The 15816-nt window shown below is 41.0% G+C and overlaps 1 protein-coding gene across 1 annotated transcript; it reads left to right on the forward strand.

Moving 5' to 3' along the window:
* Positions 1 to 1222: 1222 nt before the first annotated feature.
* Positions 1223 to 14085, forward strand: LOC105617432 (ubiquitin carboxyl-terminal hydrolase 34). The gene is made up of 11 exons (XM_012198987.1): positions 1223 to 1265; positions 2219 to 2315; positions 2887 to 3244; positions 3322 to 3619; positions 3733 to 4479; positions 4542 to 11293; positions 11435 to 11625; positions 11855 to 12032; positions 12159 to 12325; positions 12498 to 13168; positions 13247 to 14085. The coding sequence occupies exons 1-11, from the start codon at positions 1223 to 1225 to the stop codon at positions 14083 to 14085; spliced, it is 10341 nt and encodes a 3446-aa protein (XP_012054377.1).
* Positions 14086 to 15816: the final 1731 nt, after the last annotated feature.

Raw genomic sequence — 15816 nt, forward strand, 5'->3', positions numbered from 1 at the left:
CTAGTTACGTTACGTTACTCTACTAGTATCTCTACTACTCTCTCTCTCTCTCTCTCTCTCTCTCTCTCTCTCTCTCTCCTCTCCTCTCCTCTCCTCTCCTCTCCTCTCCTCTCCTCTCCTCTCCTCTCCTCTCCTCTCCTCTCCTCCTCTCCTCTCCTCTCCTCCCTCCCTCCCTCCCTCCCCTCCCCATCTCTCCCCTTCCCCCTTCACTCATATCAGGATTTGTTTACATCCTTTACATTGTTACAAAACGTGTGATAAGCCGATAGTTTAAAATAAAAACTAAAGACACGCTTTTTTATTCGTTAATTGTTTCGAGTGATATGATATGAATATTTTATTGATACACATACGCTTTAAAAGCTTATCTAATATTCTCAGACATGAAACATATAAAAATGATAAAAATACCAAAAACATAACATAAAAAACTCAAACATAATATCATAAAGAAAGAAATATATCTTGTATAGCGTTGAGATTGAAAAATCCTTTGGAAGGAGCATGAATTAGGTTTTCCGCGAGTAAGTATTATGAAGAAAATATTTCAAGAAGTGCGCACAAAGAGTGAGAAGGGAAAAAGAAGAGAAAGAGAGAGAAAGAGAGAGAGGCAACAGTCTCGTTTTAAATTTCAGCTTTTAGTTGGTTTTAGTGGTTTAGTTCATTCGTTCTCCACCATTCTCTTTACACACATTTACGTTGCATCGCGCACATAACAGATCGCGCGCGCAGCCGCTTCCGGGAAAGTGCAAATGGATTTTTAAATCGCAACGCGCATCGCGGATTCAACATGGTGGCGATCAGCTGTCTTCTGTCACAATGACGTTCGCGACGAGCTCGCAAACCGATAAAATTTAATTGACCCGATCGGCGTGGAGCGTGCACGCGTTTACGAACGATCGCGAATACGAAGTCGCGGGCCGCGCAACGGACAGCAACGTGTGACACGTGTCGTCATCGCATCCGTAACCTTTTCGGAGAGCTGAGCTGAGTGCTGACGAAGGCGACTCCTCCGCGAGGGCGAAGCGACGCGCCTCGCTTGAAGTGAGCGGCGAGTGTACGCACGCAAAAAGCAATATGGTGACCGTCAGGGGACAGTCGTGAGCGCACACGGGGGATGTTTAATAATATTTATCGTTGTCGGCAACGTGCGTCGGTGAACGCGAGTGATGAACTTGACGTGACCGAGGGCCTCTCGCTAGGCTAAAACAATCCGAGCACCATGTGCGATGTGTGCGTCGATTTTCACGATCTTCTGCTCTCCTGTAAGTGAATAATATTGCACCCACAGTAGCGTTGGCTCCCCCCCGCCGATTCTTAACCTATCCAAGCAGATTCGCGTTCGCGGCCGAGATCTCGTCGACGGATTTCACTTCCGAAGAAGTTAATCTGGAGGAACGGTGAACGTCGCGACACGTTCTCGCTTCTTTATTATCGGAAATGTCTTGTCCACGTGAAATACGAACGAGCGGAATAGCGTCTTATAACCTTAACCGTCGGTCGAGTCTTTCGTTCAAAGACTAAGACCGAGAACATCGAGATTCGCTTTGTTTTTACCAATGTTTCTATATTCCGCATCATTTTCCTAAACGGATAAATAATTTTTCATTATAATTTTTAACAGAATGTTACACTGGCGCTTTTTGAATTACGAAGAAGTTTTCGAACAAAAACAGCACGTTTTCTTAGGTTTTCTTTCTACCTGTATAGATTCACTTTAATCTTGATTTAATATATTTTTTATGTCTTTCTAACTCTTAAAAAGATGAAGAGCGTTAAAATTAAAGTTAATCCACATTGATAGAAATGTGAACAGTAGACACGTGGGTTGTATAACGATTGTTTTCTGACGAAGCTCGTCGGAAAATCTCGTAGGTTCGAAAACATTCATTCAATCAGCATGGTCGGAAATTCTCCACTGGAGATTTTACGATTTATCTTTTGATATTCTAAAACGATATTGACTGGTGTTCATGATTTTTTAAATTCATTCATATAAACTTGTTGTATAAATTTTATTTATTTATTTATAAAATTTAAATTTTATATTTATTTTTGAGATATTGTATGTTTGTTGGATAACCTAACCTAACATTGTACATTTTATTTATGTCGCGCAAAATGAAAGATTATCTGATAAAAAAAACATATTCTTTTGTGAATAGTATTTTAAGTTTGTACCGATTTTCTTGTGAGCCCTGATAAATTATTTTTTTAGATGACGAACGTTCGTCGAAGGAGCAAGATGCATTGGCAACATTGTATGTAACAGATGTGGACACGACATTGCATTATGTTAATCAGTGGGTGCAAAGGTATATTATTCGATTTAATTAATTTTAATATTTTTTTTATGTCTTTGCTTGTTAATTTTTTTCACAAACCTAAGAATAATATATAAATTTATTAGAAAGACAAAAAGAATAATTTAGTATTAAAGAACAAAGGGAGTATCTAATCAAAATGTAAATAAAATAATCAAGATATTGATAAAAAGAATAGTTTAGATATAAGAATATGAGATAACTACAAATTAGAAGCACTAAAAAAAATTATTATTGTACTGTAAAATCCTTACATATTCTTAGTTAGATTTTATATTATTTTTCATTTTATATTATTTCGCTAAAAAATGAAATTTTTTATGTAATAAAATAACAGTTTTACCACATAAATTAATTTGTCCAGAATAAATTGGCTAAGAATCTATGGAAAGTTGTTTCAACAAATTAATTAAAATCATGTCTTTACAGCCAATATTTGTAATGAATGTTTATTTAACTCCTCATAGCGAAAGGATTAACTTTTATAATTATTTTTATGTGCGTTATTATTGTAAATATTAATCACGCAATATTATTATTTTTATTATTTCTTCTTTTCTAGACAATGTATGTGCTGTTACCGCGAAATTAAAAATTTTGATCGATTTATAAGGCTAACTCAGAGTGTCGTGCTCTGTACATTACAACAGTTGCAAGTTATACAGCAAAATGAACAACAGGGAGATGTGGCTAAGGAGACGCCTAAGGATGGAAAGGATGAGGAAGAGAAAAATAATAAGCGAAAATCTAATGACAATGCAGAGCACGCACAAGTGGAAATTCAGACGAAACAAGGATTGTGGTCTCAGTATGAAAAGGAAAGATTGTTTCATCTACTTTCGAAAATTTTTTTACTCAACTTCCCTCTCTATATTGCAATGAAACACGGCGGTGTAATTAACCCTTTAGCTCCCGTCAAGGTAAAACTTTTGTCCAATTTATTACTTATCTGCATTCTAAATCGATTAATAACGTTGATTATTTTATAAATTAATAGGACGAAGGTGGTTACTGCGAACCGCACGACCCCGAAGTACCGGCGCCTTTGATTCGCGCAGTATCTATATTTTGCCATCAAGGAGGCTTTAATTTGGTATCCGCTTGTTTCGACATGGAAAGCACACTGCCTGTTAGCCTTGCGCATTCTATGGTTGCAGTTATTTGTAATCTGAAACTTTGGTTGAACTATGCCAGTGTCATTCAACTGTTTATACCATTCCGCAGTCGTGTTATGAAGTACATGTGTCGTTTAGAGGACAAGGAATTGCGTACACCAGCTGTTAGGACCATGGCGGGTATGTTTCTAAAATTAAAAACATGTGTACTGCATTGTTGATTCGCCTTTGCGAATATATAAACTAATTCTTCATTTCTATATGAACATCTATGTTTCTTGTAATATATTTAGATTTTATGTGGACTGCTGTAAAGGATCCGATAGACTCTGTATTACCAAGTTTCGATCGTGATGGGCTTGACTTGGCATTTAAATATTTTACTAGTACAACTCTGACTATGAGGCTGGCTGGAGTAGCTCAAATAAATGCTCACATTACCGCGTCTAATGAGGTCTGCAACAACGAGGCTGTTGCCGAAGTCGAACAAGTGGGACACGCACTTGCTGCTTGGTTGACCGAAAACAACATTATAGCTCATATATTCGGACCAAACTTACACGTAGAGGTTATTAAACAGAGTCACATTATATTAAGCTTTTTGGCTATGGAAGGTAGAATTACATCCTCGGACATGGACACTATGTGGCAAGCGGCACAATTGAAGCATTGCGGTCGTCCGGTATATGATCTGTTGGCGCCTTTGGTCAAACATTTAGCTCCTACCCCTGTACTTCACTTGTACTCTCTGCTAGGCAAATTGGAACCTAAGGATCACACAGAACAGAGTTTGTTTCTTGCATCAGCTTTAATCAAATTTATTTGGACATCTGGTCGTTCCGCTTATCCAAGAGGTTTAGTAATGAAGAACAGAGAAATTTTAAGGAGTACTGGAAGTGGAGTCGGTGGAAGTAGCAGCAGTGATCCAAGCGGAATGGATGGTAGCAGTCCAGAGGATGATGAAGAGGAACCTAGTCCAACGTTATCAGATGGACCGTCACCTAGAAAGCAACCCAGAGGCTACAGCAGTGATGGCGAAGGTACGTAATTCGTTAAATGAAATCTTGATCTGTTTGTTTACATTTTGTTTGTATACTTGTAGGACATTATAAAGGAAAAGATCTGACAACCACCACTATCGAATCAAGTCTCAATGATATTGAAGGTCTGAATTCCGATAAATTTGAATGTAATAAAGAATTAACCAAGGATTCCTCGACAAATGTCATTCGAGATGAGATAAAGAGCAAACAGAGCGGATCTGACGCTGAAGCGGACACGGAGAAATCCAATACGGAGGAAATGTTTGTACATGAGAAGAAAAAGCGAAAAATTCTGCGCAAACGAAAGAGACCACAGAAGCGCTCTTTAAGTGCCGTTGAGAAAACTTTGGAAGATATCGTTGGTCAAGATACGAAATCAAAAGATCTTCTCGTAGATGGGAAAAACAGAACGGAAGATATGCTAAATAGTAGTCTAGATGCTTTGACCTCCTTGGACGAGCCAAAAAGTGTCGATGCATTGGATCGCGTTAAGCAACAAGCGATGGCTTTAGATCCAAATGAACAACAAGTTCCAACCACGGCAGCTTTATTGAGACGCAATAAAAATAAATATATGTCTATAGTAGGATATAACGTGGATCGAACGGCCGATTCGGGAGACAGTTCGCACGATGAAGATGATAGCGATGTAGCGGGTGTACTCGCTGCTGCGGATGGTCCTGGCGCAGTGATATCTGAGCTTGCTGGTTTGGTGCATGCGTCTGGTCCTACATTTTTACCTTCAGGATTGGATGAGATGCTCTCCGACGAAGAAGGTTCATATAGCAGTAGAATATCGAACAAAAGTGAAAAAAATATGGCCGACTTTGATGGCGAAGAGAGCGGTTGCGAAGAGGAACTGGCACAATTAGCTGCTCGCCATTTAACTGCTATCCAAATGCAAGCTTATCATCCTCATCATTCACATTCAACTATGACGATTAGAAGATCAGTCTGTCAGCAGTCGCAAGTGCGAACCGCTCGACAAGCAGCCACGAGATTGAGCTCGCAGTTTAATTTGGATACAGTTTGCAAACCGGGTAATACGCTGTTATGGGATCTACTTCAAGACGATAAGATAGGTCAATTAGGAGAAGGTCTAGCCTTGGAAGCGGAAAAAGCATTATGTAATCTTTTATGCTTCAATGTTGATCGTTTGATTCCAATGAAGTTCATAGAAGGCTGCTTGGAGAATTTGGCGACCAATCGTTCCGTGGTTATATCTCTAAGACTATTGCCAAAATTGCTTGCGAGTTTTCAACAATTCGGTGCGATGGATGCACATACGATTACAACCTGGGCTGATCGTGAACGTGGCATGATGAAACATTTCTTTAACAATTTGAAAACTTACACCAGTATAGGACCGAAGAGTAATTTATATTCGCATCAAACAGAGATACAAGTTAGATTGCAATTTCTGTCATCAATATTCTCACCATTGGGTTCACCCGATTGTTTTCGCTTGAACCTAGAACAGGTGGATATATTATGGCAATGCTTGTCACAGGATCCGATTTGTGCGGATGAACTCTTCAGTTGGTTGCTCAGCCAAGCAAAATCTACGGAGCAGCATGCTTTAGGGATGGATACGTTGAAACACCTGTGCATGCGCAAATTACCGAGTCTACCACCAGAAACCATCAGTATGACAGGCCTGAGTCTGTTCCAACAATTGTGCAACTTGGCACGTTTGGCAGCGGCGCACATGGATAGACCACTCAGGGATATAGATTCAGTAGGCATGGATTTCTTGTGGCGAATTGCCCTGAAAGCGAAAAGCACAGATGTCAGTATGGCAGCTATACAATATCTCAACGGCTATTACATGTCACGACAACTGACACAAGAGGCGGAATTTGTATCGCAATGCATGACGCATCTTGCGGCGGCCAGTGCTGATCTCGAAACTAACGAAGAAGCAAGTCTACGTTGCATACAACGCGCTTTGCTTCTATTGAGGACGCATTTGGAAGCTTTTCGAAAACGGTACGCCTATCATTTGCGTCGCTGGGTGTTGGAGGGCAGAGGTGCCGCCAGTCACGTAGCTATGAACACGTCTGAAAAAGGCCAACAATTAAGAATCTTTGTGCAACCCGCTGGTATACCAGAGAAGACGAGTTTCACTCTTCTTAATACCGACTATGTAGCGGATTTGCGGGCCGAAGTCGCTAAATGGTGGGATGACACGCAAAACGCTCAAGAAAAATCAGCAGTTTCCGTAAACGCCGTTCAAAATGGTGGGTCGGTTTTAGGATCGTTGCTTACTGATGGTCCTATCAGGATGATTACCCAAGGTCAGGAATTGACTATCGAATTTGATGAGAAAACCTTACAAGAGATGGGCTTCAAGGATGGGCAATTGGTATTCATTTCACCCGGCGCCAGTAGAGGGAATGGTGGCCGTTGTAGCAAACGAGATATGGATTCGCCCTCATTATTACCACCTCCACCTAGAGAGTCTTTACCGACTTTATTATTACTTCGACCGCAGTATTTCGAGCAACTGTTTACGCTTATGAGAACACTCAGCGCTATGAAAACGACAGTAAAAGGAGGCCAAGAAATTCCTCATACAAAAGCACAAGTACTCTCGAGAAGAGTTTGGGACACACTCACCTTATTACCCACAAGTCCAACATTGTTGCGAGGTTTCCAGAAACTCGGTGAAACTTCTCTTCAAGAATTACTTGATCCAGCGAGTCCGCAGAAGTTGATGTATTCACTTTACATAGTCGAGTCCTTGAGTCGGCGAGGTGCAACGAATCAGTCATCGTCTAGTAATCCCACTGCATCGACGACGATTCACGAAGGTGGTGGCGATGCGGACGATAATCATGACGATAAGGAAAAAGATGTGGCTTGGTCTACCTTATTCGTGCAATACGGTGGACTCCGACATCTTTTTGATATCTTTATGTCAGGTTGTTTGGAGCAGGGAGACGGCAGTGAGTGGCAACAGGATTGTCTCGCTAGTCTTTTGAAGCAACTTTGTTATCTTGGTGTCATAAAAGAAGAGAAAAAACGTAACAAAGCGGATAAGCCATTGCTAGTGCCTAAACTGAGTGAAGCGATGTTAAAAATGATGAACGTCGACACAGTGATGCCAAGAATAACGAGCATTTTAAATGATGCTTCATTACCGCTTGATCCAAATCACTACAAGACTGGACTTTTTGGTCGATCCCAAGTGATACATTATGCCATGGCACTACTAGTTTGTTGGGTGCACAGTGATCCGGCAGTCAGACAATATTTGTTCTCATCATCCGAACCATTTGGGAAAACGTGGCTGCGCAGATTGATATTAGAAGATCCTGAGCCGGCAGTGAGACGCGAAGTATGTACGGCTCTATACAGATTATGCTTGGGTAGCACTGGCGCCCAAGATAGCTCAGATGATAGCTCAGATCAGATGCCAGGGTTGATCGTACCCATGTTAAATACTTTACTGGAGCATCTTGTGATCGCCGAAGCTATGCAACCTTCTCATCGCAAGCCAGATCTACCATTGCATCTACATACCGTTTTAGATGAAGGAAAGGAACCTTATGGACCAGCTTGCAAGGATTATTTTTGGTTGGTATGTCGTTTAGTAGATTCTCTTCCGGACGAGGCAATTCGAGAAAGCTCAGCGGATGACACCTCCGGTACTACAGTCGATCTCGAAACGTTGGCCATCCGGGTAATTGACTCCGTGCTCAACAGAGAACATCTAGAGACGCGACATAATACGGTGGAAGATGACGCTCTGGTCGGACTGATCAATCTCACATGTAACATAATGACGCACAATCCACCCTGTAAGCAGGGTAAAATCGGTCAGAATTTATTAAATCAAGTGTTTGATTTCCTGTTCGCCTTGCCTAGTCCACGAAGTAAGCATGTACCCAAATGTAAAAGCCAGGCATCCAGATCAGCGGCTTTCGATCTCTTAGTTGAGTTAGTAAAATCTGCGCCTGATAATTATAGGATTTTACATGAAAAGCTCCTTGTCCAACATCGTCCAGGACCACACTCCCCGTATCCGTGGGATTATTGGCCTCACGAGGATGGACGTTCGGATTGTGGCTATGTAGGCTTGACAAATTTGGGCGCGACATGTTACATGGCTAGTTGTATGCAGCATCTATATATGATGCCACAGGCGCGCATTTCTATACTGGGCGCTGATTGTAGTCGTGCGAATAAGCACCAGTTGACTTTACGAGAACTACAGAGAATGTTCGCTTACTTGTTGGAGTCGGAAAGAAAAGCGTATAATCCAAGAAGTTTTTGTCGCGTATATACAATGAACCATGAGCCACTCAACACTGGTGAGCAGAAAGACATGGCCGAATTTTTCATCGATTTAGTTTCCAAATTGGAGGAAATGACATCTGACCTAAAGAATCTGGTCAAGACATTGTTCTGTGGCGTGATATCTAATAATGTCGTCTCGCTTGATTGCGAGCACGTTAGCAGAACTTTGGAAGAATTTTATACCGTCCGATGCCAAGTAGCAGATATGCGGAATCTTTATGAGAGCTTAGACGAAGTCACAGTTAAGGATACGCTGGAGGGCGACAACATGTACACGTGTTCGCAGTGCGGTAAGAAAGCACGGGCCGAGAAGCGAGCATGCTTCAAGAAGCTACCCCATATATTGTGTTTTAATACAATGCGCTATACCTTTAACATGGGTACCATGCTAAAGGAAAAAGTCAACACGCATTTTAGTTTTCCACTTAGATTGGATATGTCTGGTTACGTTGAGAAGAAACTCATGCCACAACACTATCAGGATGAGAAGAAAGCAGCATCCGAAAAGAGAAAATCCGAGAACGATGGACATTCCAAGTCGGATGACGCAGAGAAAGAGGAGGAGGATGTGGAGCATTATCAGTACGATCTAATCGGTGTGACTGTTCACACAGGAACGGCGGACGGCGGGCATTATTATAGTTTCATCCGAGATCGCACGTCACCCAACAAAGACAAATGGTTTCTGTTCAATGACGCCGAGGTCAAACCATTCGATCCGAATCAGATCGCGGCCGAATGTTTTGGCGGTGAGATGACCAGCAAGACATACGATTCAGTGACAGACAAGTTTATGGACTTTAGCTTTGAAAAAACCAATTCGGCGTACATGTTATTTTACGAATGGTGCGCCAATCCTGGCGAGCAAGCAAAAGAAGAAGAGGCGACTGTCTCAAGTCCAGCCACTGACAATACTGATAGTAATACTGGGCGATCCTCATCGTCTTCCCTGGTGCGCAATAATATGAATAAATTACCGCCATTGGAACTCAATAAGGAGCTCGAAGACTGGATTTGGCAGGACAACATGCACTTCCTACAAGACAAAAATATATTTGAACATACGTATTTCGGATTTATGTGGCAGGTATGCGGCTATATACCACAGACGTTACTCTCTGTACAGTCAGATATCACGGAAATGTCTGCGGAGTTATCTACGTCCTTCTTCATGGAGACCTTCATACACGCCAAGGAGAAGCCGACGATGGTGCAATGGGTGGAATTACTGACGAAACAGTTCAACGGCTCGGCTGGCGCGTGTGCGAGATTCCTCGAGCGGATGGCCGGCAACTCATGGTGGCCTATTCAGATTCTAGTCAAGTGCCCTAATCAGATGGTTAGGCAGATGTTTCAACGGCTATGCATTCATGTGATTCAACGATTACGCGCTACACAGGCACCTTTGTATCTCCTCTGTGATGAAGAAAACGATGTCAGCACCGTTGGCACACGATCTTGCGTTACGCGTTTCGTCAGAATGTTGTTGTCACTCATGGAACATGCCAAGCAACACCTTAAACATCTCACCGAGTACTTTAGTTTCTTGTATGAATTCAGTAAGATGGGTGATGACGAGGCTGTTTTCTTAATTAGAGTGCAAGCCATTTCCACGATGGTAAATTTTTATCTCGGGCATAAGACACATGAGTTCGTCGACGCGGTCAGCGAAGAAGAAGAAGAAGAGGAGATCGTGACCGTGCCTTCGGAAAAACTCCGACCTGCTTCTCTAGACAAGATGATTACGCTGATAGCATATCTGGTTGAACGCAGCAGAGGACAAGATCATAGATTGGCGCTATCGCAATCGGATCTAAGTGCTGTAGCAGGCGGCAAAGGCTTTCCCTTTTTATATCAGCAGACGCGAGATGTTATAAATCTCACTCAAACAAGGAATTTGATTCATTCGTTGTGTCGTTGGAATGATAGATTGGCAATACATGTAGTAACAATGATATTTCAGGCGATAATGAAGCATACTGATGTATGCCAGCCATTCTTCAAATTGTTGACGCTGCTGACAGAAAGTTCAGGGTTGAGTGGACTGCCTTGCATGACTCAACTGATTCTCGGTAGAGTATGGGAAGCGGCAAGAGTCGCTCCACACGGTGCACTCGAGTGGTTAGCTCTCGCAGTCACGAGAAGTAAACTTGCCCACGCCTGGGTACTACAAGAGCTCAATACATGGCTACAACATTACCTTCTTGAGCACTCCAATCAAAGAGTTCGCTCGGCCGCTGCTTTTTTATTGGTATCTTTAGTTCCATCTACACATTTTAGGCAGGGTTATCGTACCGCTCATCGCCTTGGTTTAGGCTGCAATACGTCTAGAGAACTTCAACTATCGCCTGAAGCTACTTTGATATTACATCAGATATTTACGGCACTCTTGAGATTACTTCAGCCCGCACGACATTACATCGACATACAAACTCACGGTACAATGAAGCTCACTGCCTACTTCGCATTGCTCACATATTGCGTAGTCTCTAAGACCGAAAAATTAATGGTGAGTAAATCGACACACACATACACACACACACACACACACACACACGCGCGCGCGCGCGCGCGGGCGTATACACAAATGACCTTATAGTTTCAGCAAGAAAGTTTCAACAAATTTAACATGTGTATGCTTGTTTTGCAGTTCGGCCAATATCTTAACGATCTATGGACACTTTTCCATCCAAAACTATCGGAACCAAGTATTCCGGTGCATCATAATAAGCAAGCAGTACTTTTATTCTGGTATCACGTCTGCTCCGATTGTCCAGAGAACGTTGCTATGATACTTCACAATCCGCACATAACTAAAAATATAGCATTTAATTACATACTGTGAGTGTTACAATCTTGTTTTTACGATCTTTTTATTCGTTTATATCACAGTAATTTTGCATCAATATTAAAATTATTGTACATCATTTGAGAATAATATACAATAACGATATGAGATATTATCTCGTTTTTGTATTGCGTTTATTATTTCTAAAGAATTGTAATAGAATGCAAAGAGTTAACATTCAAAATATTATTTCTAATGTTATTATTTTTTTATTAATTTCAGAGCTGACCACGAAGATCAGGATGTCGTATTATTTAACAGAGTTATGTTACCCGCATATTACGGTCTTTTGAGGCTTTGTTGTCAACAATCACGTACATTTACAAGACAGTTGGCCGCACATCAGAATATTCAATGGGCTTTTAAGAACATCACTCCCCATCCTACTCAGTATTCAACTGTAAGCTTTTCGTAAATTAAGTCTTGTATCAGAGACGGATATTATTTGTTTATAAAATCTGATTCATTCTTAAGATAAAGTTTTACTCCTTCTATGTGATACTTTATTTTCTTTTTTTATATACAGGCAGTGGATGAATTATTTAAATTGATGCAATTGTTAGTCGCGAGGCATCCTGATCAAACAGAACAAGAAGAAGCAGAAATCGCATCATTCAGAAGAGGCACGCTGTCCTCCTATTTACAAGGACTCGATGGTCGTTCGTGTTGGGCAACTCTCATTTCTGCTTTTCGGTAGAAATATCAATAACTATATTTTAATTTATTTACGGAAAATGTTAAAAGACGTGAACGATACGATTAAATATGCTCTAAATGAAATATACTCTAGATGACGTTGATTTGATGTTAATATTAAAAGTCAAAGAGTCTTGATACATAATGACTATTTATTTTTGTTCTTTAGAATTCTCATTGAATCGGATGACGATCGTTTGTATGTTGTGTACAATGGTGGTTTAAGCATGGCTCTCGAAGCTTTTCATATGCTACATATCATGTATCATGAAGCAACGGCATGTCATGTTGCCGGCGATCTAGCAGAGTTAATCGCTATTATTGTCGAACTTGTACGATGCGTTCGTACCGCAAGGGACGGACCGGACGCTAGAAACATTTTGGCTAATTGTAAGGAATGGCCCGATATACTACGTAAACTGGCGACACTACTGAACACATACAACCCGCCGGATATGAGAAATCTAGCTATAGATCTTTTGAAAGAGCTGGTCATGCTCGTTCCTGCCGAAGCAATATTGATCCTAGCACCGTTGCTCTCACACTGCCACGCAGCTCTTCAGGAGTCTCATGCTGCTGTCCCTCCCGGGCCGTACCTCCCGAGAAGGTCTACTCCGCCCGGAAAAATGCCTACGAGACCCGCCAGGCCAATGGTACAAATGGCGGTACCTCACTCTCAGTTGGAGGCGTCAAAAGGAGTAGATCCGGAGTATGATAGCGCTCTGCTTGAATTTTATTTACCTTATCACGAGCTCATAGACGTAATGTGCAGATTAGCGATTAATAACGATTGTATGACAGATTCGTTAGTAAATTTAAGCGCTATGCTTGGATTCGAAGGTGAGTACACGATACAAGATGACGCGCGTGAGTACGCGATTGTGATCCGTTGAATCCTGATTTATTTTATACTTGCAGGTGTACCTTTGCACTTGGCTCTGTTTCCAAGGCTATGGTTGGACGTGCACGCCGCTACGCACATAGACAGAAAACACATCGCATCTCTTCTTTGTTCTTCCTACACCGTGGATTATGTGGATGCTGTGTTACTGGACGAGAGATCGTCTTTGGGAGTACCGGCAATACATGCCTTCCTCAAAACTTTCTTTCCGAAGCTGGCCAATCATGTGTTGACTGAGCAAACATGTTTACTCATCGACAATCTGGTTAGCTCGTTGACGACAATGGTGGAAGCAGTGGATGTTGAGGCATCAGCGCATAGATTGACTGGTGATTTGCGCGCCTTAGCTCTTGTTTATAGCAGTAGCACAAGACTGAAACCACCCTCCAGCTTGCTACCAGCTTTAGAGACCTTATTATCGCGAACTCGGACTATTACAGTGAAGGAAAATCGTTCATCGCCAGAAATAGAAACGCCCTCCAAAAGACGGAAATTGTGCAGCGATAGCGAGCCGACCGACACGGATCTATGTGCGCCGATTAAGGACATCGACACGGAGAACAACATCTCCGAGACAGAGATGGACAAAACGGACGCAACAAACGATACAATGTCTTCCGATTCCGGGGACGATAAGGTCGCCGCCACCGCTAGACACAAGTCGGGCAATGTTCAGGCGGAGGCTATCGCCACTAGCATCAGCGACTCTGTGTCGCCGCCGAGTTTGGTTACCACCGCTAATAGTTGTACAAATCAATTGCGTTGCTCGTTGACCAATGTCTCGTGGCTCGAAATGCTGGAGAAGACCATTGTCGATCTTCAAACGATCGTGCAAGTGCAAAGCAAGAATAATTAATCGTGTGTGATCGGTGGGATGCAGGCGGAGTGCTCTCTAGACAGCGTAACGTACGAAACTAACGACCAATTCTACGACCTGTAACTGCATGTGATCCTTTATGCCGATAGAATTTAAACGGTGTGTCTTCTGCGCTCCTTCGAAATCGGATATAACTTAGTACATATTGTATCGTATGTATATGTATCTCGAAGCCGCGATTTACTTTCCAAATATAGGAGAATAAGATATTTTCGTTACTCGACATAAGTTACATTCGAATATGAAGTCGGGGAGTTGCGTATCGCCGTTGTATCTGGACTTGAATAATTTTCTCATCTAAACGTTCGTTAGTGCTGTGAGATACAATTACTCGTTTCTCCTGGCAGAAGCACGATGCGCACTTCAACGTGCAATAACATCGTAAACCATCCAGTATTCAGAAAGCGCAAGTGTATGGTCTTAATTAAACTTTAAGATATTTTAAACACACTCTATCTCTCAGAAAATTGTGTTGATCCTTAATTATTTCGATGATTTCGCGCTATATTTGTGTATGAAAGGAATCACAGGGTTTTAAAAAATTATTAAAGTAAACATATAAGAGAATACATTTGATAACTGGTCAAAATTTCTTTTTTATATACTCGTCGCTAATTTTTTGCTCATTTTTTGTTCATTTGACGTACATACAATGACGATATACATCGTGATAAAAATCAATATTCCATATATCAGTTTTCGACAGGAATTGTCTTTCAACAATTGTGGTATATCGATATTTTTAAACTTCAAACATTATTTTCTAAAACTATTTTTTCAAACATTATTTTCTAAAATATTTTTCCAAGATCATATCATCATATTTTACGTACCTCATCTTCTGTAATATCTATTTTATTTGTATTATCTATTTGTCAATAATCTAATGATTTCAGAAAAAATTTGTTAATCTTTGTCAATCTTCCGAGCTGTTTTGCCTTCGATGCAAAAACAAGTATTTCTGAACGCGCAATCGATCGATAGGAAAGAGAGGTAAAACGAGAGAGTTTATTAAGATATATGAATAATTATGATTAGTTTGAATTTAATGCAGAACTTAATCCACACCGAAGAGATCTGTAATTCATGCGGAGTGTTAGAAATCTAAATTCTTAGGGAATTGACGTAGAATTGTAACGGAGTTTGCTAGCGTATTTATTTATTTTCGATAACGGCGCGTTTTGGTGGTAGTCGTGTGATGGTATCATGTCTACCTCACTTCGCTCTCGCTATTCGCGCCGCTTACTTATGCTAAGCTAAAAATCATTGCAGACGCTTGTTGCAACTAATTACAACTTTTCTACAACCACCGACCGACTTTCTCAAAATTAAAGATCTCACATCACAAATGAACAATCACTCGTGAAAAACTTCCAATAAGTGCTAAACATTCAAGCTGACATATCTATTTCCTATTTAAGACATACACTGCAGTCATTTTGGGCACATAGCGTTTTCATTATCATCGAGCTTTATCGATTAAAATGGCACTAAGATAGCATCTCGTCCAATCGTGGTTCCTGAGTATTCGCTGCACTCATTGAATTGAGATGGCAAAAGCCAGAAATTGCGTTAATCATATTGTTCGATTATATTTTACAAAAATGTATTGAGCCAATAATCATTATCCTCTATGATCCATAATCATGTAAGCGCGGCTAATAATTTATATAAATCATTTTATTGTTTCTAAAATTTAATGTCTTTTGC

The sequence above is a fragment of the Atta cephalotes genome, assembly GCF_000143395.1.
Source record: "Atta cephalotes unplaced genomic scaffold scaffold00013, whole genome shotgun sequence".
NCBI classification, from domain to species: Eukaryota; Metazoa; Arthropoda; class Insecta; order Hymenoptera; family Formicidae; genus Atta; species Atta cephalotes.

Coding starts and splice junctions, on each gene's coding strand:
- LOC105617432 (XM_012198987.1), top strand. CDS start 1,223: ATGTGCGATGTGTGCGTCGATTTTCACGATCTTCTGCTCTCCT. Junction 1,266..2,218: donor TCACGATCTTCTGCTCTCCT/GTAAGTGAATAA, acceptor TTATTTTTTTAG/ATGACGAACGTTCGTCGAAG. Junction 12,326..12,497: donor ACTCTCATTTCTGCTTTTCG/GTAGAAATATCA, acceptor TTTGTTCTTTAG/AATTCTCATTGAATCGGATG.